The sequence below is a fragment of the Stigmatopora nigra genome, chromosome 6 (assembly GCF_051989575.1).
Source record: "Stigmatopora nigra isolate UIUO_SnigA chromosome 6, RoL_Snig_1.1, whole genome shotgun sequence".
Lineage (NCBI taxonomy): Eukaryota > Metazoa > Chordata > Actinopteri > Syngnathiformes > Syngnathidae > Stigmatopora > Stigmatopora nigra.
In genome coordinates this window covers 13,210,986-13,236,049 of record NC_135513.1, presented here as the reverse complement: position 1 = coordinate 13,236,049, position 25,064 = coordinate 13,210,986, and the positions used below count along the sequence as shown (strand labels likewise).

General features: G+C 37.1%; 4 protein-coding genes across 6 annotated transcripts in view; 2 read left to right on the top strand and 2 right to left on the bottom strand.

Annotated features, from left to right (window-relative positions):
* The window catches only part of LOC144198700 (CXXC-type zinc finger protein 4), a 70,522-nt gene extending 68,148 nt beyond the window's left edge, over nt 1-2,374 (bottom strand). Inside the window, exons 1-3 of one of the 3 annotated variants that reach the window (XM_077719847.1) lie at nt 2,199-2,374; nt 2,038-2,138; nt 1,929-1,972 (exon numbers count right to left, since the gene is read on the bottom strand). The gene's annotated coding sequence lies outside the window, so the exon portion shown is untranslated. Of the gene's footprint in view, nt 1-1,928 lie in introns of all 3 variants that reach the window. The other 2 variants (XM_077719848.1, XM_077719849.1) reach the window with 2 other exon arrangements.
* Nucleotides 1,945-14,865, top strand: arhgef38 (Rho guanine nucleotide exchange factor (GEF) 38). Its single transcript, XM_077719841.1, has 14 exons — nt 1,945-2,259; nt 8,242-8,426; nt 8,505-8,622; nt 8,715-8,862; nt 9,478-9,495; nt 9,570-9,769; nt 9,843-9,973; nt 10,476-10,580; nt 10,662-10,766; nt 10,849-11,220; nt 11,916-12,053; nt 12,644-12,845; nt 13,209-13,492; nt 14,237-14,865. Exons 1-14 carry the CDS (start codon nt 2,061-2,063, stop codon nt 14,417-14,419), a joined length of 2,388 nt encoding a protein of 795 aa, XP_077575967.1. The 5' UTR covers nt 1,945-2,060; the 3' UTR covers nt 14,420-14,865.
* On the bottom strand, nt 14,817-19,099 carry ints12 (integrator complex subunit 12). The gene is made up of 7 exons (XM_077719843.1): nt 18,776-19,099; nt 18,228-18,391; nt 17,966-18,109; nt 17,013-17,191; nt 16,743-16,902; nt 16,493-16,639; nt 14,817-15,908 (listed from the first exon to the last, which is right to left on the bottom strand). The coding sequence occupies exons 2-7, from the start codon at nt 18,381-18,383 to the stop codon at nt 15,339-15,341; spliced, it is 1,356 nt and encodes a 451-aa protein (XP_077575969.1). The 5' UTR covers nt 18,384-18,391; nt 18,776-19,099; the 3' UTR covers nt 14,817-15,338.
* Nucleotides 19,100-19,127: 28 nt separating this feature from the next.
* Nucleotides 19,128-25,064, top strand: part of gstcd (glutathione S-transferase, C-terminal domain containing) — a 33,671-nt gene continuing 27,734 nt past the window's right edge. Inside the window, exons 1-3 of the mRNA XM_077719842.1 lie at nt 19,128-19,701; nt 20,275-20,703; nt 23,872-24,135. Of these exons, the coding sequence (XP_077575968.1) occupies nt 19,276-19,701; nt 20,275-20,703; nt 23,872-24,135 (1,119 nt within the window). The 5' untranslated portion in view covers nt 19,128-19,275. The remainder of the gene's footprint in view (nt 19,702-20,274; nt 20,704-23,871; nt 24,136-25,064) is intronic.

The following is a 25,064-nucleotide window of genomic DNA, read 5'->3' as shown; positions in this document are numbered from 1 at the left end:
TCGTTTATTTTATAAAGCAGTTTTCTTGCAAAGGAAAAGCGAACTAGGCAATGTCGGGTCACGTCTCTCTTGACATAAATTAGGCCATTGACTTATGCCATTGTTAAAATTTATTTAGAAATTAAAATGTGGAAATAAAAAAAGACAACAAAAGAAAGTTGGTGACAAAAATTAAACGTCATATAAATACAATTTAGAATTTAAAATGAATTGATGTGTGCTGCTTGGAAAGACAAATTGAATGGAATAAATAAAAGTAAATTAAAATATGTCAATAAATAGAGGTTTACTGGAGATTAAGATATATCTTCAAAAATATACATATAAAACATAAGAGTAATAAAATACATTTTATGGATTAAAAAAACTAACAAGACATTAAAAAATAGAGTATTTATGACCCATAAAATAACTAGTCTGGCCTTTGTGTCCCGTGGCCCCGCCCACATTCCACAAACATGCAGGACAGGTAAATTAAAGCCTCAAAATGATTGGTCGATAAGAGTCAATAGTTGTACGTGGCCTATAACCGCATGATAACCACTACAGGGTTAAAAAATGTACAACTTTTCCAATACCTTTCTATCTCAACCCCATTATTTTACCATCTCAAACAAATTTAAACCATAAACTGCTCATAAAACCCAGCATCCTTCTTTGACAGCCCCATGAAAGTGTTGATAACGCATAAAAAGCTCAAAGTCCAACTGCATTGTGCCATGAACAAACAATAGCTTGCTCAAACAGATGATGTCATGTGCAGATTGCATGGGTTATTAAAAGGCAAAAAAAATGCATTCTTGCCAGTGAACTGTGATTTCAGCATTGACATTTTATATTTATTAAAATGGCGTATGACAGACTGTGATGTGCCCTTGTCTATTTAATAGGAATATAGACCCGCCCACTACTAAGTGCTTTTAATGGCATTTGTTGTGAAACTGGTAAAGTCACATTACAAGCGTTTTCAATGGAAAGTCAAGACGTCCATTCACTTTGATAGCCAACAACCTGCTGGACCTGCCCAGGATGTGTTGCCTAATTATAGCACATTTTTCATTCGAAATGTTTCCTCAATGGAATTTTGCCATTAGCCTCATGTCCGGAGTCAGCTGGGATAGGCTCCAGCACCCCCGTGAATCCCAGCAAAGAAGGTGAATTAGATTAGTTTAGATTAGATAACTTTAGATAAGTTTATTCATCCTGTATGTGCGAAATTTCACTGTCACAGTAGCAAGAGGGTATATACATATATCTATATATACATATAAATATATAAATATATAGTATATACCTACATATACATATATATAGTATATACCTACATGTACATATATATAGTATATACATACATGTACATATATATAGTATATACATACATGTACATATATATAGTATATACATACGTGTACATATATATAGTATATACATACATGTACATATATATAGTATATACATACATGTACATATATATAGTATATACATACATGTACATATATATAGTATATGCATACACATATATAGTACATACATGCATATATATAGTATATACATACACATGTATACATATTTTTGGTCTTGACATTCATACATTTATATACTCTTTGTAAAATATTTTCTGTTTACCACTTTAATATTGATCATAATTTCAAAATATTTTGTTTCTTTTAAATGAAAAATGATTAAAAGACATTTTCCCATACTAAAAAAAAAAATCACTCAAATAAACTTGGTTTTAGATCCATTAAAAAAACTGAATATTTAGGGCTTTAAATCCAGTTCTTTTAATCATTTTTTTTCTATTTAAATATTATATCTAAAATGTTAATGCAGCCCGCGAACTACCCAAGTTTAACACCCTACGTCATAAAAAAATGCTTTAAAAGCCTGCCACATCCCACAGTAGAAAAAAAGAGGTGTTCCCATACCTCTCTCTTGTCATGTGGACAGCCAATGGGCGGAGCCACGTCACCTGTGCAAAGCAGGTATTCAGCACACAGGGGGAAAGAGTGCACCTGTTCTCTCTCACAGGGCTACCTTCCTTTCCGGACCAGTTCACCATGGATCCCAAGGAGCCCGGCGGGGCCGAAAAGAACAAGACCATCAAACGCAGGAACCGACCGGTTTTCCTACGTTATCTAGAAAGGAGAAAGACGGACAGTATCGTAGTTGCCGACACCTGCAATGGTGATATCAACCTGGGGACGCTAGTGAGGCGAAGTCAATCCGACAAGACCGAGTACAGCGATAAACTCAAAGGTAATCAAATCCCAGGAGTCAATTATCCCAACCAGGCCAATGAAAACATGTCTTGGAATACTTTTAGTTGACAAGTTGTCCAAAGAGTGCATTGCCGTGGATACTTTGCACCTGTTATGTTCAGGTTGATACTCCCACTGGGATGGATCTACGTAAAGTGTGGCGCGTGCCAGCTGGTAAACAAGCCTTGCGTAGAGATGTTTTTGAGTTCTATCGAAGTTAAAGTCCAAAATGGAGGAGATTTGCATTGTTTGGAAAGGAGCTATGATTTGGTTTTTTGGGTGAAAAGTGTGACCAAGGTGAAGTTTAGTTAAATTTTGGTAAACAAGCCTAAAGTAGAGATGTTTTTGAGTTCTGTCGAAGTTAAAGTCCAAAATTAATGAGCTGGGTTTGTTTGGAAAGGAGCTATGATTTGTTTTTTTGGGTGAAAAGTGTGACCAAGGTGAAGTTTAGTTAAATTTTTGTAAACAAGCCTTGCGTAGAGATGTTTTTGAGTTCTATTGAAGTTAAAGTCCAGAATTAATGAGATTAGCATTGTTTGGAAAGGAGATATGATTTGGTTTTTTGGGTGAAAAGTGTGACCAAGGTGAAGTTTAGTTAAATTTTGGTAAACAAGCCTTGCGTAGAGATGTTTTTGAGTTCTACCGAAGTTAAAGTCCAGAATTAATGAGATTTGCATTGTTTGGAAATGAGCTATGGTTTGGTTTTTTGGGTGAAAAGTGTGACCAAGGTGAAGTTTAGTTAAATTTTGGTAAACAAGCCTAAAGTAGAGATGTTTTTGAGTTCTATCGAAGTTAAAGTCCAGAATTAATGAGATTTGCATTGTTTGGAAAGGAGATATGATTTGGTTTTTTGGGTGAAAAGTGTGACCAAGGTGAAGTTTAGTTAAATTTTGGTAAACAAGCCTTGCGTAGAGATGTTTTTGAGTTCTGTCGAAGTTAAAGTCGAAAATTAATGAGCTTAGTATTGTTTGGAAAGGAGATATGATTTGGTTTTTTGGGTGAAAAGTGTGACCAAGGTGAAGTTTAGTTAAATTTTGGTAAACAAGCCTTGCGTAGAGATGTTTTTGAGTTCTGTCGAAGTTAAAGTCCAAAATTAATGAGCTGGGTTTGTTTGGAAAGGAGCTATGGTTTGTTTTTTTGGGTGAAAAGTGTGACCAAGGTGAAGTTTAGCTAAATTTTGGTAAAAAAGCCTTGCGTAGAGATGTTTTTGAGTTCTATCGAAGTTAAAGTCCAGAATTAATGAGATTAGCATTGTTTGGAAATGAGCTATGGTTTGTTTTTTTGGGTGAAAAGTGTGACCAAGGTGAAGTTTAGCTAAATTTTGGTAAAAAAGCCTAAAGTAGAGATGTTTTTGAGTTCTGTCGAAGTTAAAGTCCAAAATTAATGAGCTGGGTTTGTTTGGAAAGGAGCTATGAGTTGTGTTTTTTGGTGAAAAGTGTGACCAAAGTGAAGTTTAGTTAATGTTTGACTCAGTACTAGCAAAGTTAACGTTATCTGGTTTTGCGTTTTGCAGGGATGGGTGATGTAATATGGGGTATTTGTCATTTGTGGAATTTGAGTTAGAGTAAAGTATTGTTTTTACAAGAAAAAAAGCATAAAAATACAGCATTTTTTTATTCGTAGGGTATTTTTTTTGTTTTGTCATAGCATAATGCAAATTTACCAGTTTACACACTACACAAACCCAAAATAACATCCAAATTATCTTTAAAAATCTCCAGTTTCCAAATTTTCCAACCATTTCAACCCCCAAATCCCAACTCCAACTTTCCAGACCATCCAATCAAATCCCATGCCCCAAATTCCGCATTTCTGTCAACTTTAAAAACCATTCTTATTATGCTGACGTCTTGTTTTTTAACACATGTTCCCAGACAACCTGTCTAAGACAGTCAAAGGTTGGGAATGCCGTACTTCAAGCCAAATAAGTGACATCACCCCTATCATCAAAACTATGTTGGTTTTCCTGCAACACTTGTCCCGATTGTCGGCCGATAAAACCACTTTCACACACATTAGTCCACAAACACCAACACACACCCAACACACACACAGAGACACAATTGTTTACAGTTCACTTGAATCCTCTTCAGTGCCTTTTGGCAATTTCAGCTTAGCCATGACAAACCAGCACGATGGCAACACTTGTTTTGAGTAAACCTCGTTTCGGCCACCATGTTTTGGCCACGGCCTTCCCGCACATTACAGTGACGACGTGTATTACATATTTACAGGCATATTAGCATTGCAAATATTGACAGAACGATGACTTCACCAGAAAGAGGAAACACGTGAGTACGCTTGCTTACGAGTAAAAAAAAAGTAGTCGCTCGATTGCTGGACTGGTTGGTCAACACATTGCAACGTGACCTTTGTACATCTAGTTATGCTCATAGTATAATAGCATACCTGGCAACCATACAAAATGCAATGCGGGACATAAAGTGCACTTAAAAGTCTAGGATTTTCCACAAAGTGGACAGAGTGGCCAATCGGTATGCACTAAATTCAAGATTCTATTGGATTGGATAACTTTATTCATCCCATATTTGGGAAATATCGTTGTCACAGTAGCAAGAGGGTGAGTTTGCAGAAATAGGAAAGGCATTTTAGACATAAATAGATAGGTAATAAGTAAGTTAATACATAAATACATTAATAATTATATAAATAAATATATATGAAATATATACCTATTTATTTATGTCGAAAATGTCTTTTTCTGTGTCTGTATTCTCACCTTCTTGCTACTGTGACAGTGAAATTTCCCCAAAAAAGGATAAATAAAGTTATCTAATCTAATATCATCTACCAGTGACCGAGACAACCCAGATTAGAGCAGAAATGGGTAAAATGAGATCGGTTTTACACAAAAAAAAAGTACTGTAAAAATGCAAAATTCCAGTACAAAAGTTGTTATACAGCGTACCAAATTTGAAATGATCAAAAACATAAAATACGGGAAAACAGGTATGCAGTACTAGTAGTGTGAGTACAACTTTTACAATAAAACCTAGTACTCAATCCAAATTGTCACTAGTCTACTTGTTAGATGTTGCTAAAAACGCATTGATTTATTTTCCCTACAATATAAAGTACACTTCTACTTACGAAATTTTCAAGTTACGAAAAAGGTCTTGAAACCAATTAATTTCGTAAGTAGAGGTACGATTGTATTTAAATATGTATGTTTATTCGCATGAAACTAAATATATTCTTTAATATGTGATAAAACTCAAAACTGACATCAAATTGACCAAAAAGGACCATGTCTGTCTGGCATGTCCTTTTTTCTCCACCATGATACAGGATATGCCTTGCCTTGTATTCTGGCCTCTTGGATGGCTTTTATTGGGCCCAGGCAGTGAAAAGCACTGGATCCCCTTTCATGGGAACTCCTCCTCTGAGTGCCACAAAAAAAGAAAAAAAAAGTGGACAAAGAAGTCCGGATGTGATCTGCTGCTGTTTATAACAGACATATTAAATTATTTGTCACCTTGTCAAGCAATCCTGGGTATAACTTGATATGTCATAGTCAATTATTGGAAGTTTGGGGGAGAAGAAGATATATGACACACTTATTATTATTTTTTGTTCACGCTACACTAGTGTAAGAGTTTTTTTTTTTTTTTTTTACTGAACTACAGTGGATGTTAAACACTACTACAGTTGTTGAGTGGACAAAAACTGTGCTTTGTCCAAAGAGAAAGACACTAATGTCTTTACTGACCCAAACCCCATTGAGATTGTGGTTCAAGACCCATTGAGAGCTATAAATGGGACTAAAAGAGAAATTAGGAAAAAAATAGGGAAAAAAAACAAACTAAATTATACCTATATAGGTATAAATATTAATAAAAATTAATTCTCTAAAAATTTGAGAAGAAAAATTGGACCTAAAGATGAAAATTAGGCCTTGGCTACAATATTACATATTTAGTTATACGTATAAATATAAATTAGAATAAATTCTTGAAAAATTACAGAAAAAAATACAAAATTTGGGCCTAAAGATGGAAATTAAGCCTTGTCTAGAATCCTACTTAATTACATAGAAGTATAAATATAAATTTAAATTAATTCTCCAAAAATTAGAGACATTTGGGCCTAAAAATGGAAATTAGTCCTCAGCTAAAATCTTAAATATTTACATATGAATATAAATACGTTCATTAATATGTAATGTCCCTTATTAAATAAATTCAACTCAAAACTGATGTCAAATTGGCAAAACTGGACAATATTCGTAAAAACCTAATGTCTAAAATTCACCCTAAAAATGGTCTTTGGTGAAAGAATCTTAAGCATGTCGGCCTCACAATCCTAAGATCGAGGGTTCGATACCTGGTGGGTTCTGACCTTCCCCAAAAAAAAACATGGACGCTAGGCTAAACTATCTACCACACTTTTGGGAAAAAGCGCCAAGGAAAACGAATAAATGACCAAACTAGGATAACTAATTTATGATTATGTTTGATGAAGAAGACACCACACTGAGTTGTAATAACTCATAGAATTTATATGTGTGCATTTACGTGCGGTGTTGCAAAGGTGTGAGCTTATTAATGGTCTGCGAGCAGATGGAATGCCTGAGCACGCCGCCGCATTACATCGACGGTGCGATTCGTTCCGTAACCTGACACGAGTTCCCCCTGAAGCCTTCCTTCCTCAATCCCACCCCGAGCAGGAAACGGCGTGTGTGGCATCGATTAAGCGGCGAGCCGGTTTCTCTCTTGCCTGAAGTCAAGCGCACAGACGTGCTAGACTGATTAGTCGGTAAAACGCCGTAAAAAAAAAAACCCTGGTGAGCCTGACTGGCATGTTAAATGAGGCCTCGTGGCGCTCCAGTCACAATAATTAGTTCCCCGTGAAATATTGCAGGCTGCTCAGAAAGTTGTTTGCCCCCCCCCCCCCCCCCCCCCTCAAGAAATGCCCTTTTCCTGATGGATCAGCACGTTAACGGTTCCTGCCTGGGATAAAAACCTTTTTAAATGGTTGGAAATGTCGGAAAGATATATATGCAAAGGGTGGGGACGTCAATTGTAGGACACAAGGTCAAAATGACCTTCTCCTATTCATTTTCTATGGAGCATGTACAATTAACCTTGGATTGGTCTTATAGGCAATTACAAGGTATAGATGGAAAAACTGATGATAAAGATAAACCTGAATTGGGAAAATATTGTTAAATATGAAGATGCCACCTTAGTTTATAACATTTTCTATTATGTAGCTCCTCTTCTGCAAGATTTTGTACAAGAAAATGACAATATATCAACAGGGGCTGGCTCTAGAGGTGACTGTGTAGTTCCCTTCAAAAAGACTGCTAAATTAGCCATAGCATCTTCTCTATCACATACCTGGAATTCAATACCAATTAGCATACGTGAATTGGCATCTCTGAACCTTTTGACCAATAATCTTACCTATATATATATGTATAAATATTAAATACAATTAATTCTCTAAAAATTAGAGAGAAAAATTGGGCCTAAAGATGGAAAATAGTCCTCGGCTACAATCTTTCATATTTACATATATGTAAGAATATAAATTAAAATTAATTCTCTAAAAAGCTGAGAAAAAAAAATTGAAAATTTGGGCCTAAAGATTGAAATTAATCCTCGGCTGCAATCTTACATATTTACATATACGTATGAACATAAATTAAAATTAATTCTCTAAAAATTAGAGAACAAAAAATACAAAATTTGGGCCTAAAGACGGAAATTGGTCAACAATCTTACATATTTACATACATACATATATATGTTCATTACCATGAATATGAATATGTTCAATAATTGGTCCTGTCCTTTATTTAATAAATCAAACGCCAACAAAAAAAATTGAGAGTTGACAATAAGTCTAGCATGCTTTTTGTTTTAAAAAAGAACGACAAATGCTAAAGTAGCAAAAGACGCAGAACTCAACCCAAATAATACTGCAACCATCCCTAAACCCAAATGTTTTCCCACAGAGAAAATGACCCAGAACGACTCATCCACCCCGGCCTCACCAGCCCTAAACCCCGAGGAGATCCGTTCTAGAAAGATGAACCGCAGATCGAAAATTATCCAAGAACTGATACAGACTGAAAAAGACTACCTCACAGAACTGGAGTTGTGCATCCGAGAAGTGGTAGAGCCTCTACGAAATATGCAGGTACGTTCCTACCGATTGTATTACTAATAAAATACTATTTAGTATATCACATACTACATTGTGCCTATCAAAAATTAGGTTGTTGATGTGGATCGTCTGTTTACCAACCTGGAAACGGTGTGCGAGGTATCAGCTGGACTCCTAAACAGACTCCAGGAAGCCATGTTGGATCCAGATCCTGAGACTGTAGTTATAGGTAATCTCAATTGACCAATCCCTATTGTTTAATGCTTGTATATTTACTGTATATTAATACAAATTGGGGAAATTGTGTGTTTTTTTAACTAGGAGAAGTATTCATTCAAGCAAAGGCAGCTTTAGAGGATGTGTATAAGATTTACTGTTACCATCACGACGACGCCAACATGTCGTTGGAATCCTATGAAAAAGAGGAAGGAATAAAACAACATTTCACTACATGTATATTAGCAATGAAGTAAGTAGAATTACTTCTGCACAGTATTCATAGCTATTTGTAACTTCCTGATAGAGTTGAGTTGGTTAAATGCATGATCTATGACTTGATCTTAGGTTTTAAAACAAAATACCTTATTTTCTCGCATATAAACCGTATTTGTCGATCAGGGGTAAGTCTTATATGCGCATAAATTAGATGAAACGCCATAATGCAAGACAATGCGGTCATATACTTTAAAATAGAGTAAAGATAAACAGAAAAAATGCTAAACAACATTTATTTTGACGTCTATGAAGGAAATTCCATAAAATTAAACTGTATTTTGCATAAAAAGTGAAAAAAACTCACTCACTTTTGCCTGCTATTATTCGCTTAGGGGGATTTTTCTTAAGATTTTTCCTTCAAAGTAACAAATTTGTCCTCCTATTAAAAAAAACATGAAGATAGAAGTGAAAACTGTGAATCTTATACGAGGAAAATTCCAAAATTCAACAATTTTAAGGCAATTTTAAGGGTACAGCTTATACACAGATGCGGCTTATATGCTAGAAAATACAGTACCCATTGACAAACTTCCATTACCCTTCAAATTTGTCATATCTCATCTAATTTCATGTCTTTTTCAAATTGCAGGAAACTCTACGACCAACAGTAAGTACTCCCCAAACATCAAGACTGAACTGACAATTTTCAGGGCATAATTTTTCCATGTTTTTACGCCACAGGGGGAAGCCAAGCCTTCTGGACATGGGTTCGCTCCTAATCAAGCCAGTCCAGAGAATTATGAAGTACCCACTACTATTGGGCGAGCTGTGGCAGGCCACACCCGAAGACCACCCCGATTCTCGGCCTCTACAGGAAGCATTCACCACCACGAAAATCATAAACATCAACATTAATGAGTTCAAGAGGCGTAAGGACATAGGTAAGACAATAACGCTCACTGAACGGAATTTAACATGGTACTACATCATTTCTTACTTTGTCCATGTTTTCAGTCATGAAGTATAAGAATTCCGAAGATGAAGGAACGCTAAGAAAGCTCCACAAATTCAACATTCACTCCATTAGGAAAAAGGGGGACAGATTTGCAGGCTTTCTCAAGATTTTAACTGGAGTTGAACCACAGGTAAGAAAAACAAACTGTGTATCTTTAAAAAAATACTGCCTTCTATTCTGTAGTCCTCTCCAGATCAGTGTATCTTTTAAAAAATACTGCGTACTACTCTGTAGTCCTCTCCAGATCAGTGTATCTTTAAAAAAATACTGCATTCTATTCTGTAGTACTCTCCAGATCAGTGTTTCTTTAAAGAAATACTGCCTTCTATTCTGTAATCCTCTGCATATCAGTGTATCTTTAAAAAGTACTGCATTCTATTCTGTAGTCCTCTCCAGATCAGTGTATCTTTAAAAAAAATACTGCATTCTATTCTGTAGTCCTCTCCAGATCAGTGTATCTTTAAAAAATACTGCATTCTATTCTGTAGTACTCTCCAGATCAGTGTATTTAAAAAAAAATACTGCCTTCTATTCTGTAGTCCTCTCCAGATCAGTCTATCTTTAAAAATACTGCATTCTATTGTGTAGTCCTCTTGAGATTTAACATTTTTAGCTTGTATTTTTCCTTTCAGGTAAGAGATGAAGTATTTGACAGAGAAGAGAAACTTTTCAGGAGTTTGGACAAAGCTGTAAGGCAATTCGTCAAGAATGTCCAAATTTACTTACAGTTCATTCAGGTTTGGGTGAAAATTGTTCAGAGTATAAAATACTTTGTAGATCTTCATTTTCAGACTTTTATATCTATGACTTTACTACAGGAGATGGTATCTGTCGCTATCAACAATGTCCCTGAAATGCAAAGCATCATCAAGGACTCAAATGGCTCCTCCCACACTAAAACCGAAGACCCCTATGAGCACTATGTGAGTATCAAAACCTGGTTTTAAAGCACAATCGCTAACGGCGTTTATCCCAGTTTAAAAATCCTTCAAACTGAACTTCCAGAAAGAAAACATGGAGCGCCTGGTCCTCGCCCCACTCTCATCGCTCCAGGGCATGTTCACAGCCCCCCAAAAACTCATCCAAAAACGCTATGACAAACTACTTGATTACTGCAGCCGACTGGAGCGTTCTTCGTTATCTTCTTCGTCCTCGTCGTCTACATCGTCCTCCACCCCTTGCCTGGTGTCCATAGACCCACCTGGTCCAGCTAGAAGGGACTACGAAGCTCTCAATGCTTTGCTTGTGGAGGAGTTGCAGAAGTTCAACATGGCCGCCTTTGCTATTCTTAGCAATTGTGCAGTGTATCTTGTGGCCTTGCTTCGAAGTCTGATGGAGGAAATACTTTTGACTGCTCCTTCCATTCGGCAGCTACCAGTAAGCATCACTACACTTATTGAGCATCTACCATATTTTCTCGCATATAGGCCGTAATTGTCACTCAAAAAAATATGACCGAATCAAGGGTAGGGCTTATATGCGCATAAAAAAGACTTGACATGCACGAAACTGCAAGGTGACAAAGACGAAATGCCATAATGTGAGATAATGTGGCCGATACTGTCATTTATTTAAAAAGATAGAAAATATAAAGTGAAAAAATGATTTTGATTGAAATTCAAGAAAAAAATATACCGTATATTGCATAAAACATGAAAAATACTCACTTGCTTGTACCTGCCAATGCTCGCTTGGGGCGCCGCCATCTTACCTAAGAATGATAAACCACACCACTACGGACACACTTCCTAGTTGTACTGCTCACATGACTACCTTTTTGAATTTGTGTAATCATTGGTGGTCATTTTGATTCATATAGTATCTTGTAAATGCCATGTATGATGATACTTCTTAAGATTTTCCCTTTAAAGTAACACATTTGTACTCCTATTAAAACCCTGAATATGGAGGTGAGAATTTTGAATCGGGAACAGGCGGCTTATACGAGAGAAATTGTAAAATTCAACGATTTTAAGGCAATTTTAAGGGTACGGCTTATATGTGGATGAGGCTTATATGCGAGAAAATACTTCATTTCACATTAAAATGCTAATTTGCTACATCTTTTGCAGGCTCCGTTGTCCAACATAACTGAAGTACAAAACAGTATCATGGATGAGTTGAACAATCTGGCCTTTGTCAAGGACAACGCACAAAAACTAATGGAGCGGAAAGTCAGCTTCGAGAGGCAACGAGACAAGAAAACAACGGTGAGATAAGTGCTTGCGGAAATCATTTGCATGAACGTCCCCTTCTCGAAGTGGACTAGCAATACTTCCTTCCAATTTTTACACTGCCTATCTTGTAAAGAACAGCACCTCCCAACTGAGTAGTCAGTAAACCTGACTCATACATATACTATGTTCTTGAATATTAAATGTGATTTAGACAGTACAAAAAAACCTGTCAACCAAGTAAATAACCCAGAAAAAACCTCAAGTTGACCCAGATTCTAACACTCAAGTTTTTTTTTTACGACTACTGCGGGTCGCCAAGCCTCCCAAGTTCACGTTCAAGACCGTCTGCTTGGGTGTCAAGTTCAAAGTCACTCATTTTCTCTCAAAGGGTTTCACAGTTTGGTGGAAAATTCCAAGTGATAAAAAGCCATACAAAAGACACCTCCAGGTGGTGATTAACTAGGGCAATTCCACGCGTCATTGGCTCTCGGCCATTGACACTTAAAACGCTTTCTCTGTTTCAAATTATCCTCGCTTGAACTTCACCCACCTGAAACCCCACAAGTCGCCTTCAAAATGCCATCGTACATACTACATTGCTAACAACTCTTGTTGCTTTCCAGACGCCGGAGGTGGAGCATCAGACAGATGAACAACGGGCTCGGCTACTTGCTGAATATCCATTGAGTCGTCTATATAGACTGAAAAGGAAGTGTAATGGCTGCATGGAGCAAGATCTAAGCCTATTGGAGGGCGAGTTAGTAGCCCTGTTGAAGGATACAGATCCAATGGGTAGCAGTAGCCGATGGCTAGTTTACACTGGGGGTAAGTATGTTTACGGGAATGGAAACCACAAGTTACAAGGCAAACAAAACTAAAAAGACGTAAAAATGTCTTGTCTAAGCCCTTCTATTGACCACTCAGTGAAGATTCTGCAGGTTAACATGAATTTTTCAGCGTTATTTAAGAGAAACAGGCTGTCCTAGCTACTGACAATTCTGAAACAAGGACAAAATAAGTTGCACTCCAAGGGTTTTGTGTTCCAGAAACAACACAATCTTCGGAAAATACCCTACTCTAGATTTGTCTGTTTCTATAGGATAACCAGAGTTTAGGGGATGAATAAACTTCTCTGAAATGATCTTAATGTTAGTGTCCATCTCTGCCTAATGTCTATCCAACATTTAGGTGTGGAGGGATATGTCTACTCTACGTTCTTAAAGCAGTACAACCCACTAAGGGACTCTCAGAGAGGTGGCCAGACAACCAAAGAACAGCAAGAACAGCAACCCTCCATCATGGCCGATGAGGACTTTGACAACCTGAGCCTTTTCGTTTCGGGAAGCGGCAGTAGCAGCCTACGGAGTTTCAGTCTCAACACCACGGACAGTATGTCCAACCTTTCGGGTCTTCAGGACGAATTGGACACAGTGGATGACTTGGAAAATTCGTTGGAGCAAGACGCTCAGCAGGTATGTGTAGAAATGTTCAACTGGTATGAAACAAAGCCCTGGAAATATTCAGTACTGCAGGAGTGGTAGTACTTGCGCAAAAATCTACCAAACAGTGCCCTCTGCTGTTTTAATTAACCATTATGGTGATTAGGCTAGGGGGCTATGGGCTGAAGAATTGGGTCTTGTCCATTTTTGCATGTAAAAGTGGTCTTGTTGGTCTGTTTTTGCGTGGGTTTTCTCCAGGTATTCCAATTTCCTTCTACATTCCAAAAGCATGCAAGATAGGCTGATTGGACACTCTAAATTGCCCCTAGGTATGAGGGTGGACATGAATGGTTGTCTGTCAAATTGTGCCCTGCGATTGGCTGGCCACCAATTCAAGGTGACCCTCACCTATAGCCTGAAGTCAGTTGAGATAGGCTCCAGCACCCTTTTGTTAAGTGTTTTATTGGTTTATCTTATCTCTATTTTGACATAAATGACCATATAGGCCGCATTATCTTGCGTTGTGGAGTTTCGTGCATGTCAAGTCTGATTTATGCGCATATAAGCCGTACCCTCGATTCAGTCAATATTTTTTTTGCGACAAATACTGCGTATATGCAAGAAAATACAATACATTTCAAAGTTATGCCCAGAGAAAACCATTGTTAGCGAGGACGTTGATCTGTTTGCTTGCGGGGAAAGATTTAATCGATCCAGATTTCCGATAAATGATTCAAACTTCGTACAGACTAACTTGTTCCCTTTGTGTTTACACAGTACTACGCCGTATATGCATTTCAAGCCCGTTGTGAGCAGGAGCTAACGTTGCAGGAGTACCAACATGTACGCATCTTGCAGTTCAACGACCTGGGCGGTAACAAGGAATGGTGGCTGGCAGAAGCCGGTGGCCAGAAGGGATACGTCCCAGCCAACTACCTCGGCAGGATGTCCTATGCGTAAAATTCACGTTAATATGTACTGAAGTCAATGATAGCGATGGGTGCCTATCAATTTTTAACTCAGAGGGTGCTAGCATTGTCGCTAAACAGTTGAATCTATGAGACAAATGTGATCTGTTTTAACATAGACTTGTTTTACTTGCCGTTATATAGAAGTCAACCCTTTGTTTTTTAAAAAACAAGATTTGAAACTTGTCATATTGACAGTATGAACCAATGAAGAACATGAAATGAGATGTTATAAATAAAACAAGCTGCTGTGCTAAGCACTTTTAATGTTAGTATGACAGTGTTGAGTCGTGAAGTCTTTTATGAAGTCAAATTTTATATAAATGGAGGAATAATTGTACGTGAAATGATTTATCAAAAAATACTAATGTGAAAAGATATAATATATGCCTTGTTGTATGTTTTATTATATTAGAAATAAACATGCACTGTGAAAAAGAGGATTTTGAGTTGATGTTTTTTGTTCATTAGGTGGAATTTTAATGACATTTGACACAACTGACATTTTGTCTCGGGTAGTTTTATCGAGGCACAATCCACCAGCAGCATTTACACAAAAATTCAAGTAAGAGAACATATCGTCTCAACGACAAGATCACAGACAAAATCTAGTCAAAAAAACTGTAACGTTCAAGTCACTTTTGTAAAATTCAACGTTTCTAGGGTTTAGATCTGTAAATTCTTATCTGGCTTATCTTTCCACTACAGTTAATAGACGAATAAAGGTATACAATCAAAAATATGACAAACAGGGAGAAAAAACAAGGACTTTAAAAACAAACCGCACTTTTGTGACGTATTTTCTGCGACTTATCGACTATTTAGATCGGAAACAGTGGTTTGGTATACACTGGCTATTTGGTACCCTTCACCATTTTGGATTTAGTACCCAATTAAACTGTCTCAAGGCCTTATTTCTTAAGCTTTTTCTGTGCTGCTTTTTTCTTTACCAGTTGTAACCGTTTCATAGCATGAAGCTGGGATTCTTGAGAAGTTGGCGCTTTATCCCCGGGTAGCACTTTAGAGCCATTACCGTTGTTTCCGTTATTTCCCCCATTATTATTTCCGCTAGTCCCGCTACTACCCGGGCTAGCCGATGAGTTTCCCGGTGAAGCCCCGCCTGATGACGAAACGGAACCTTTACCTTGGCTTTCACTGCTTGACGAACGGTTGAGAGGTTGCTTACCCAAAGTCAAGGGCGGCGGTTTTAGGGTAACCTGAGCAGCACCGTTTCCGTTCCCAGGGATCTTTGCGGTGGCGAGTCCGGATTTGGTTCCAGCAAGACTGGAGAGACCTACCGGTTTCTGGCCTGGTGGAGTCGTCAAGGCTTTGTTGGTTCCGCTAGATCCCGCAGAAGAACCAAGTTTGGATGTGATGTTAAGAGATGGACTGGTTTTTGCGCCAAATGCGGCCCAGCCTGTTAGACCACTGCCTGATGTGGCGGAGTTGCTGCTGGTGGGATTGGCAGATGTTGTGGAAGTCTGGAAATGATTGAAAATAATACGTTTAGGGCTCTGATTTTGAGTTATTTAATAATATAAGGGAGAGTACCTATTAATGAACATATATATGTAGATATTTAAGATTGTAGCCAAGGGCTAATGTCCATTTTTAGTCCCTTGTGTAGGTTGAAGTTAAACAATGACATATACTAGACACACATAGCACAGTTTTAGACTGTTGTGATTGTAATTTTGATTATCTAATACCCAGGTTTTAAGTTGATTGGCCGAGAGGTTTAGAGATTGAAGTTCATGTATGCTAATTGTTATTGAATTTCAAGTATGTGGTAGAGAAGGTGCTGTGGCTAATTTAGCAGTCTTTTTCAAGAGAAGTACACAGTCACCTCTAGAGCAAGCCCTTGTTGATGTATTGGAGTTTTTTGTACAAAATCTTGCAGTGGAGGAGGAGCTTGTATTGAAAGACCATTTATTAATCTGAAGGCTACTTTTATAAAGTCAATTATAAGAACTGCACAAGCAATGAAAAACTAAAAGTGAAATTTCCCGAATACGGGATGAATAAAGTTATCTAATCTAGATTCAGAGTGACATGTGTTACCTACCTTGACTTCTGTTCGTTTGAAGGCCTGGAAGGTGCTTGTAGTATCTAGTTTGGCTTTAAATTCCGTCTTTTTCACCAAAGTGTCTTTAATAACAACCGGTGCTGACGAGGCGGAAGCCGGGGATGGCTTTTGCGGAGGCTTTTGAGCCTAACACACAAAAAATAACATTATTACCAAATGAAACAAACAAGAATTGCTTTCCAGGATAAGACTGATACAAAACTGGACAATTGAAATGAACATTTCTTACCATTCGTTTCATTTGTCTTGTACAACGAGCGCAATACCAAACCAGCCTTGGGTCATTGACCTCTTTGTCCGTTACTTGGGGTTTGTGGCAGTCTTGGTGGTATAAGTTATGGCATTCCTGGCACTCCACTAACTGGTTTCCCATGCTTACTGTCATTTGTCTATAGTGATTAAAAAAACAAAGTAATCCCATAAAATTCAGAATATGGATTTATGCAGATAACCATAGAACACATTGAGTTTATTTTAAAATAGAAAGCATGGCACATACCTACAAACCACGCAAGCCAAACCCATCTCCATGGCAAAGTCATCTGCATTTGTTTCGTCATAGTCGTTGATATTGGGTAGAAGGTCTTTACTGGTTTGCACGGTAACTGGCGAAGAGCGATCTTGTTTCTCCAAACGTAGTTTTTTGGGAGGGTCGACGTCCCCCAACTCAACTCTGATCTGTTGTTGATGATCAAGATTATGATGATGATGATGGTTAGGATCCAATGGTGGTTATTGGAAATTTAACTTTTGCTAAGATAGCATGTGACCTTGTTTACAGTGGATTTAGTGAATTTTGGATTAATTGCCAATCAATTGCAGGTGACATAAAGGATCAAAATAAAAACAACAAAATGTACACTACGTCTGGAAATGCAGTATTTCCCTAGATCAAATTAATGCACTTTTAGCATCTATTTATATAATATTTAGATTTTTTAAAATAAATGGATTAAAAGAACTGGATTAAAAGCCCTGAATATTCAGATTTTTATAGATCTAAAACAATGTTTATTTTAGATTTTTTTTATATATATTTTTAGATTTTACCAAATGATTTTTGAACTAAAAACACAGAAAAAATGGATTTAAAAAATGACAATTATTGATTTAAAAGGGGGAAATCAGGTAATTTAATATACATCTTTACTCTTCATTTTAATTTGATCCTAAACCAGTCATAATTTACTTTCCCGGGCCACACAAAATTATTCAGTGGACCAGATTTGGCCCCCGGGCCACCACTTTGACACCTGTGCTCTCGTGAATTTTGGATTAATTGCCAATAAATTGCTGGAGACATAAAGGTTCAAAATAAAAACAACTACACATGTACATTATGATTGGAAATGTAGTATTTCCCTAAATCAAATTAATGCACTTTTACCATCTATATTTTTTGTATTTCTGTATATCATTTAGGTATTGTATTCCAAAAATAAATGAGCATACCTTCTCAGAAGGTCTTCTGTCTGTGTCCTTCTTGCTTTTTTCAGAGCTGGATTTACTGCTTAAACTGGAGGATGAAGAACTTGAAGACTTGGAGTCTTGTTTGCTGAAGCTGAGTTTGGACACAGAACCCTTCACCTCCAGATCCTGAAGAGTCAAAAAAATGGCAACTAGGTGTTTCAGAACTTTTCCCAGGAAAATATATGTTCTAAAAACAACTGGCCAAATGACAGTAGGAAGAAAAAGATACCCGATATTGACATACTTTTTGTACCAAGCGATAAGAAGTGTCACTCCCTCTGGAAAGGGATTCGTCAAGTAGAGCTTTGAGTTTCTCTGCAGAATCTTTGCTTTTGGAATGTAGAAAACTCAGACCTTTTAGGAAAATGGGATCTAATTCAAGACTGACAGGTGCCGCCATGATTTACACTGAAAAAACACAGAAATTCCATGTTATCAAAATTGCTTATATTGCATAAATTCAACCAATCATAAGGATAAACCTCCATCCCATTCCAATAATACAACTAGCTTTTAAAAATTGTGTCTGTGTCATTGACGTCAATAGACGTCCAATCCATTTTGACTGAATAATTGTGAAATCGCCTAATTGATTAGGACGTTTATCACCACTAATGGCAACCAATTAGTTGAAATCAGTTAAATCTTTTGAAAAAGTGTCATTGTAGTATTTTTGTTGCGTAAAAAAGAATAGATTGTTGAATTCAAAGGTTTAGCTATACAGCAATAGCGAAGCTTCCCGAGCATAGATAAACAGGCTTGGATGTACATTTTAGAATTAATTTATAATACCTGACGTCAAGTCCAATGTTGAAATGTGTCGTGAACAGCAGATTAGCAAAAAATGAACGTTTAAACTCCTATTCTTTCAGTTTTCTGGTGGGATCTTTCTTCAATACTTTGTCGGTGGCACACTCAAACATGTCCGGCATGTGAACGAAGAAGGAACGCTGGATCGTGTTGTGTATGGGATCAAATAAAATAAAAACTAATAAAAATATTAATTATAAATGTACTGTGGAATAAATATTCATTTTTAAGATACATCATTTAAGATTAAACGTGTAACATGGTCTTCCTGTAAATGTGGTAATTCGTAGACCAACCTGTTTGTACTATAGAGGGCGCTGTAGCAATAGGATAGTGTGGAAAACAGAGACCGAAGAAGAAATCTACACGTGCTGATGTTTATATCCTCAACGTGGATTTTCAGGAATTACACTCTGTTATTACTAATGCGTAAATGTGTTATAGAGTAATATTTTAGCCAACATATTTTTATACTAACTTGTATGCGCATAGTCTTGATGTTGGCCCTTAAGCAGCAAAATGCCTCTCTTTTCCTGGAAGTTAGTTGTCAAGATGGTTCACCCCATCTCCCATTGCACTCCTCCATCGCTTTATTCCTCTTGTCCTACTGCAAGTGCAAGTCTTTGGAAGTCCACCTGGTCTCCTGTGATCCAGACACCTGTCAGAAGCTTCGAGGTGAGCTGCCAGAGTTCCTGGACGTGAAGATCGTCCAGGTGGAGAGTGTTCCCCTGCTGGTGCGAGGATGTCGTCTGCCTGCCGTGCTGGATGAGACCGGGACACTTTGCCGGGCTGGACTGGCCGTGGTCCTGAGGCACATCATCAATAGGACCATCGAAGCGGAGCCCTCCAGGACCGACGTTCAGGCTTTACTTGGCTTCAAGAAAACTTGTCTCAAAGCTTGTGCTGAGGTTAGTGACCCAATTACAGGATCTAGAATACACAACATAGGTAAGTAATAACAATATATAACATGTATAGTCTAAATCAGGGGTGACAGCGATGTACCTGTAGATCAGATAGTGCATGTGTGTCAAAGTGGCGGCTCGGGGGCAAAATCTGGCCCGCTGAATAATTTTGTGTGGCCCGGGAAAGTAAATGATGATTGCTGACTTTCTGTTTTCGGATGAAATTAAAATGAAGAGTATAGATGTATATTATATTTCCTGATTTTCCCCCTTTTAAATCAATAATTGTCATTTTTAATCCATTTTTGTGTGTTTTAGTTCAAAAATGAATGTGAAATCAAGTTGACATTAAGGTGGTAATTTCCACAACAGTATTCCACAACAACGAGTGAAATAATTTCACAAATACAAATCAATGTTCTTAACAGAACCTTTTTTTTCAAATAATTTGCACTTGTATTGCTATTAGTGGTAATGCAAGAGTTAAAAAAAGCGTAATAACTCTCAAAATACTGACACATTTCCATGAACTAGTCACCAACCATCATATTTTTTCTATTTTCACCATTCTCTCAGGTCAGCAAATGGACCCGACTATGTGAAATCGACATCCCATCCGCTGTGGAAGACCACCTCCGAGACCCCAACCCTCATGAGCATCACCCACCACCCCCTCGTGCCATCCTCACCTTGGAACAAAGGCTAAGCGAACCCGTCAAAGTCCACAACGACGACAAAATCCGAAGGCAGAAACTCAAGCAGCTTCAACAAAATGCAAAGTCACCTCAAGACAAAGTCCATCCCGACCAGGGTGACGGATTCGAACTCAAGACCGCTCTGGCAAAGCTCTCTATTTCCGCAGCCCCAACACCGACCACCGGGGAGAGCTGTGAGATTAGAAAAGTTAAAACCAGCGACCTCCCTCCGCTGGAACATTTGTTCGCGGAGGGTCTTTACTTTACCCTGACTGATGTGGTCCTGCTGCCGTGTATTCATCAATACCTGGTGAGTTATTTTATTAAATTCTGTCTGTGCCAATGTATAACACAAATGACATTTATGTGTCAGATGATGCCACCACATGGTAAGTAACAGCAGGGTTTTTTTTAAACATAATTCATTATTAAAAAGCAACTGTCAGATTTGCATATGTGTATAATTACAAGACCGTTACCAGATGTCCGAATTGAATGTTTTCTGTTATTGGTGCAGAATCTTTTCTTCACTAGACGATGTTAATCTTGAAATGGTGGCCATGCCTAAAAAAACAAAACAAAAGAAAAATTGTAGACTAATATAATTTTTATTTTGGAATCAGTCATTTTCTTGTTGTTATGATAGGAGACTTGAAGCTAATTTTGGTTCTAACTTCATCTTCTAGGTCACTTTTGTCAAAGTGGCGGTCCGGGGGCCAAATCTGGGCCGCCGTATCATTTTGTGTGGCCCGGGAAAGTAAATCGTGAGTGCTGACGTTCTGTTTTAGGATCAAATTAAAATGAAGAATATAGATGTATATTACATTTCTTGATTTTACCCCTTTTAGATCAATAATTGTCATTTTTAATCATTTTTTTCAGATTTTAGTTAAAAAAATCATTTTGTAAAATCTAAATATATATAAAAAAGCTAAAATAAACATTGTTTTAGATCTAAAAAAAATTGAATATTCAGGGATTTTAATCCTGTTCTTTTAATCCATTTATGAAGAAAAAAAATCTAAATATTATATCTAAAATGAATCAAGTTGACGATAAAGCAGCCCTTGTTCTAGGTGAAGTTATTTTGTGGGTGTGGCCAAGGCATCCGAAGAAAAAAACCTGTATTTTTTGGTGTATAAATCATGCTGGAGTATAAATTGCATTTTTAAGAGAACTTAATTTTTAAATGTCATCAGAAACAAAAAAAAACATGTCAATGTAACAATTGTAAAATGTTAGCATCACACTTCTTCAAATAACTACAGAAAATAAACAACAGGTTGTTTGTACTCAAAGAAAAATAACATATATATTGAGTATATATTCATATACATTGAGTATTTGTCACAGGACCAACCAAAGCAAAAAAAAAATGTGAATTATAGTCCGTAAAATACGTCTATTCGGAATCAATTTTATGATTTACCATGTGTTTCCAAAATATGGCCTCCTGTTAGTTAACCTATAATGAGTAAGAAAACTCGACAGTGGGCGGGTTGGTATCCAACTGACTAAAAAGTCAGTTTTCATTCCATTTATAATATTTTTCATGAAAAGTGCCTGCAGACCTGTGGAGCATAAGTAGAAATCCATTAATACTTTATATTCCAGCCTCTGCTGTAAAGTGGCAAAGGGTCCCTTGCTGCTTATTGTATCATTATTTTTTAATTATCGTGTTGTGGTGACTAGAGGATGTGACACCCACTGTGCTCTAAAATGTGGTAAATCTCACAAAAAAATAGTAAAATGAGATTTTTTTTTCCTCAGGCAGACAACAGTGACTACATTATATGCAGAAAATATTCAGAATAAGAATTATACTGCATTTTGGGGGACATTCAGAATTACCGTATTTTCACGACTATAAGGCGCACTTAAAAGTCTTACATTTTCTTCAAAATAGACAGTGCGCCTTATAATCCAGTGCGCCTTATATATGGAAAAAAACAGAAAACCAAAAACGAAAAACCACCACTGTCGGATATTTAAAAAAACACAAACGCCTGAACTGAAACAATACTGTTAAATATGCAGATGCCATCTTAGTTTACAAAATCTTCCATTATATAGCTCCTCCCCCACTGCAAGATTTTATACAAAAAAAATCCAAAACATCAACAATGGCTGGCTCTAGAGGTGACTGTAAAGTAGTGAGTGCTTCATACCTGGAACTCAATAGCAATTACCGTATTTTCACGACTATAAGGCGCACTTAAAAGTCTTACATTTTCTCCAAAATAGACAGTGCGCCTTATAATACAGTGCGCCTTATATATGGAAAAAATGTCATTCATTGAGGGTGCGCCTTACAATGCAGTGCACCTTATAGTTGTGAAAATACGGTAAGTGTTAATAAGATTTTTTTATGAGTACTGTATTAAAAGGCAGTCAAAACAACAGTTGACCTACTTTCATGATTTAGTTTTTTTTTAGAAAATATCCCCAAATAAAACAAAGTGCAAAGTAATGTTTCCTCTAAATTTTCATTTAAAACATGCTGTAAAACACACAAAAAACATAAGAGTGGACAGAAATACTACCACTGGCTGCCGCATAAACAGCGCCATCATGAGGAAAGGGGTATAAAAATAACATTTGGATTTTATTTACTGCGAGCCATATGATTGCTGCTGCGCAGAGAAGACGAAAATAAAGGCTTCTTTTTTAATATACGAGTTGGATAAGCAAAGTTTTTATTGGCTTAAAATGACAATGAAAGACAGCTGTTGCTAGGGTAAAAACCTCATTCATCATTTGCCTACTAAATTAGAGGATACAAAACAATAATGTTATCCTTTATCCATATTTGGTACCAAAAAAACACTGTAAAAAACCTCAAGTATAATAACAAAAACCACCAAAATAAACATTTCCTCCTCACAAAGTCCCAAAAATGTAATATCCCCTTTAAAAAAACACTTTTATAGGGTCAATTTCCTTAATATATGCTATTTTTTTAAAATCTAACTTTAGATAGACAGCCTGAGTATTCATAAAAATGTCATTTTACAGGACATTTCTCTCATTTATGTGCGAAACCAAAGAATAGACTCCAAATGTTATTGTTTCTGCAAATACCGGCAGACATCCAAGACATCCATTTCACCCTCCAGTCATTTCTCGGTTAGGAAACGAACCCGAGCTCCCACGATGAGCCTCTTACAAGCCAGTTTCGCTCTAGCGCTTTCCAGTTTCACACTCAACCTAGCGTATCTCCCCCTTGACAGTCGCCGACGCAAAGTAGACACAGCCCGATTCTTTACACGCCGCCCCCTTGCTGTACCACTGAGCTTTGCGCTTTCACCTTGTAATTGCTGTGACACCGTGTCCCTTTTTTCGGCTCTTTATTCTTAAATCACTACAGGGCATGTTTTGATTTGACCCCCAGGGAGGCTATGTGAAGAAGGGGTTATGTGAGAGTTTGAATTTGATGTCTGATGAGTAACCAAACCCCCCTACTGCTTTCTTTCCACAGTTTTCTATTGATTCTCACGCTACCAGCCGTCTACGATGCCTACCCCACCTGCTGGGCTGGTACGCCCGTGTTCAGCAGGTACCCGGCGTGTTACAGGCCGCCGAGAGCTGCGGGATCAAGCTTATCGGCCCCGAAAAGCTTCCGCCCATCTCGGATGAAACAGTGGTTGAAACTAGCCCAGCAGGTCAACTGGAGGAGGAAGAGGAGACTAGCACACAGCTCCCTTTTGTCGGGGGACCTCGGCCGACTATAACCAAGCTAAAAGTAAAGTAATTCATTTTTTTTTTACAAACTCGTGTATCAAAAAATATGAGGCAGATGGTGCTCGGTCGTTTGGTCACCGGTCTTTTAGTCGCTGGTCTTTTGGTCCCGTTTGGTCGCCGGTCAAATGGAGAGAGAGCTTAATATCTAAGTCCTGTTTAATATCTAAGTACTGTTTAATATCTAAGTACTGTTTAATATCTAAGTACTGTTTAATATCTAAGTACTGTTTAATATCTAAGTACTGTTTAATATCTAAATACTGTTTAATATCTAAGTACTGTTTAATATCTAAGTACTGTTTAATATCTAAGTACTGTTTAATATCTAAGTACTGTTTAATATATAAGTACTGTTTAATATCTAAATACTGTTTAATATCTAAGTACTGTTTAATATCTAGGTACTGTTTAATATCTAAGTACTGTTTAATATCTAAGTACTGTTTAATATCTAAGTACTGTTTAATATCTAAGTACTGTTTAATATCTAAGTACTATTTAATATCTAAGTAGTGTTTAATATCTAAGTAGTGTTTAATATCTAAGTAGTGTTTAATATCTAAGTACTGTTTAATATCTAAGTACTGTTTAATATCTAAGTACTGTTTAATATCTAAGTACTGTTTAATATCTAAGTACTGTTTTATATCTAAGTACTGTTTAATATCTAAGTACTGTTTAATATCTAAGTACTGTTGAAAACAGTAGATATTCAGATATTAAGCTTTCATGAATATAATTTTAAGAGCTGGTTTCAACAGTACTTAGATATTAAACAGTACTTAGATATTAAACATTACTTAGATATTAAACAGTACTTAGATATTACACATTACTTAAATATTAAACTCACTTACCTTTGCCTACCATTGCTCGCTCAGGGCGCCGCCATCTTACCTAAGGATGACAAACTAGACCGGTTCCTGGTTG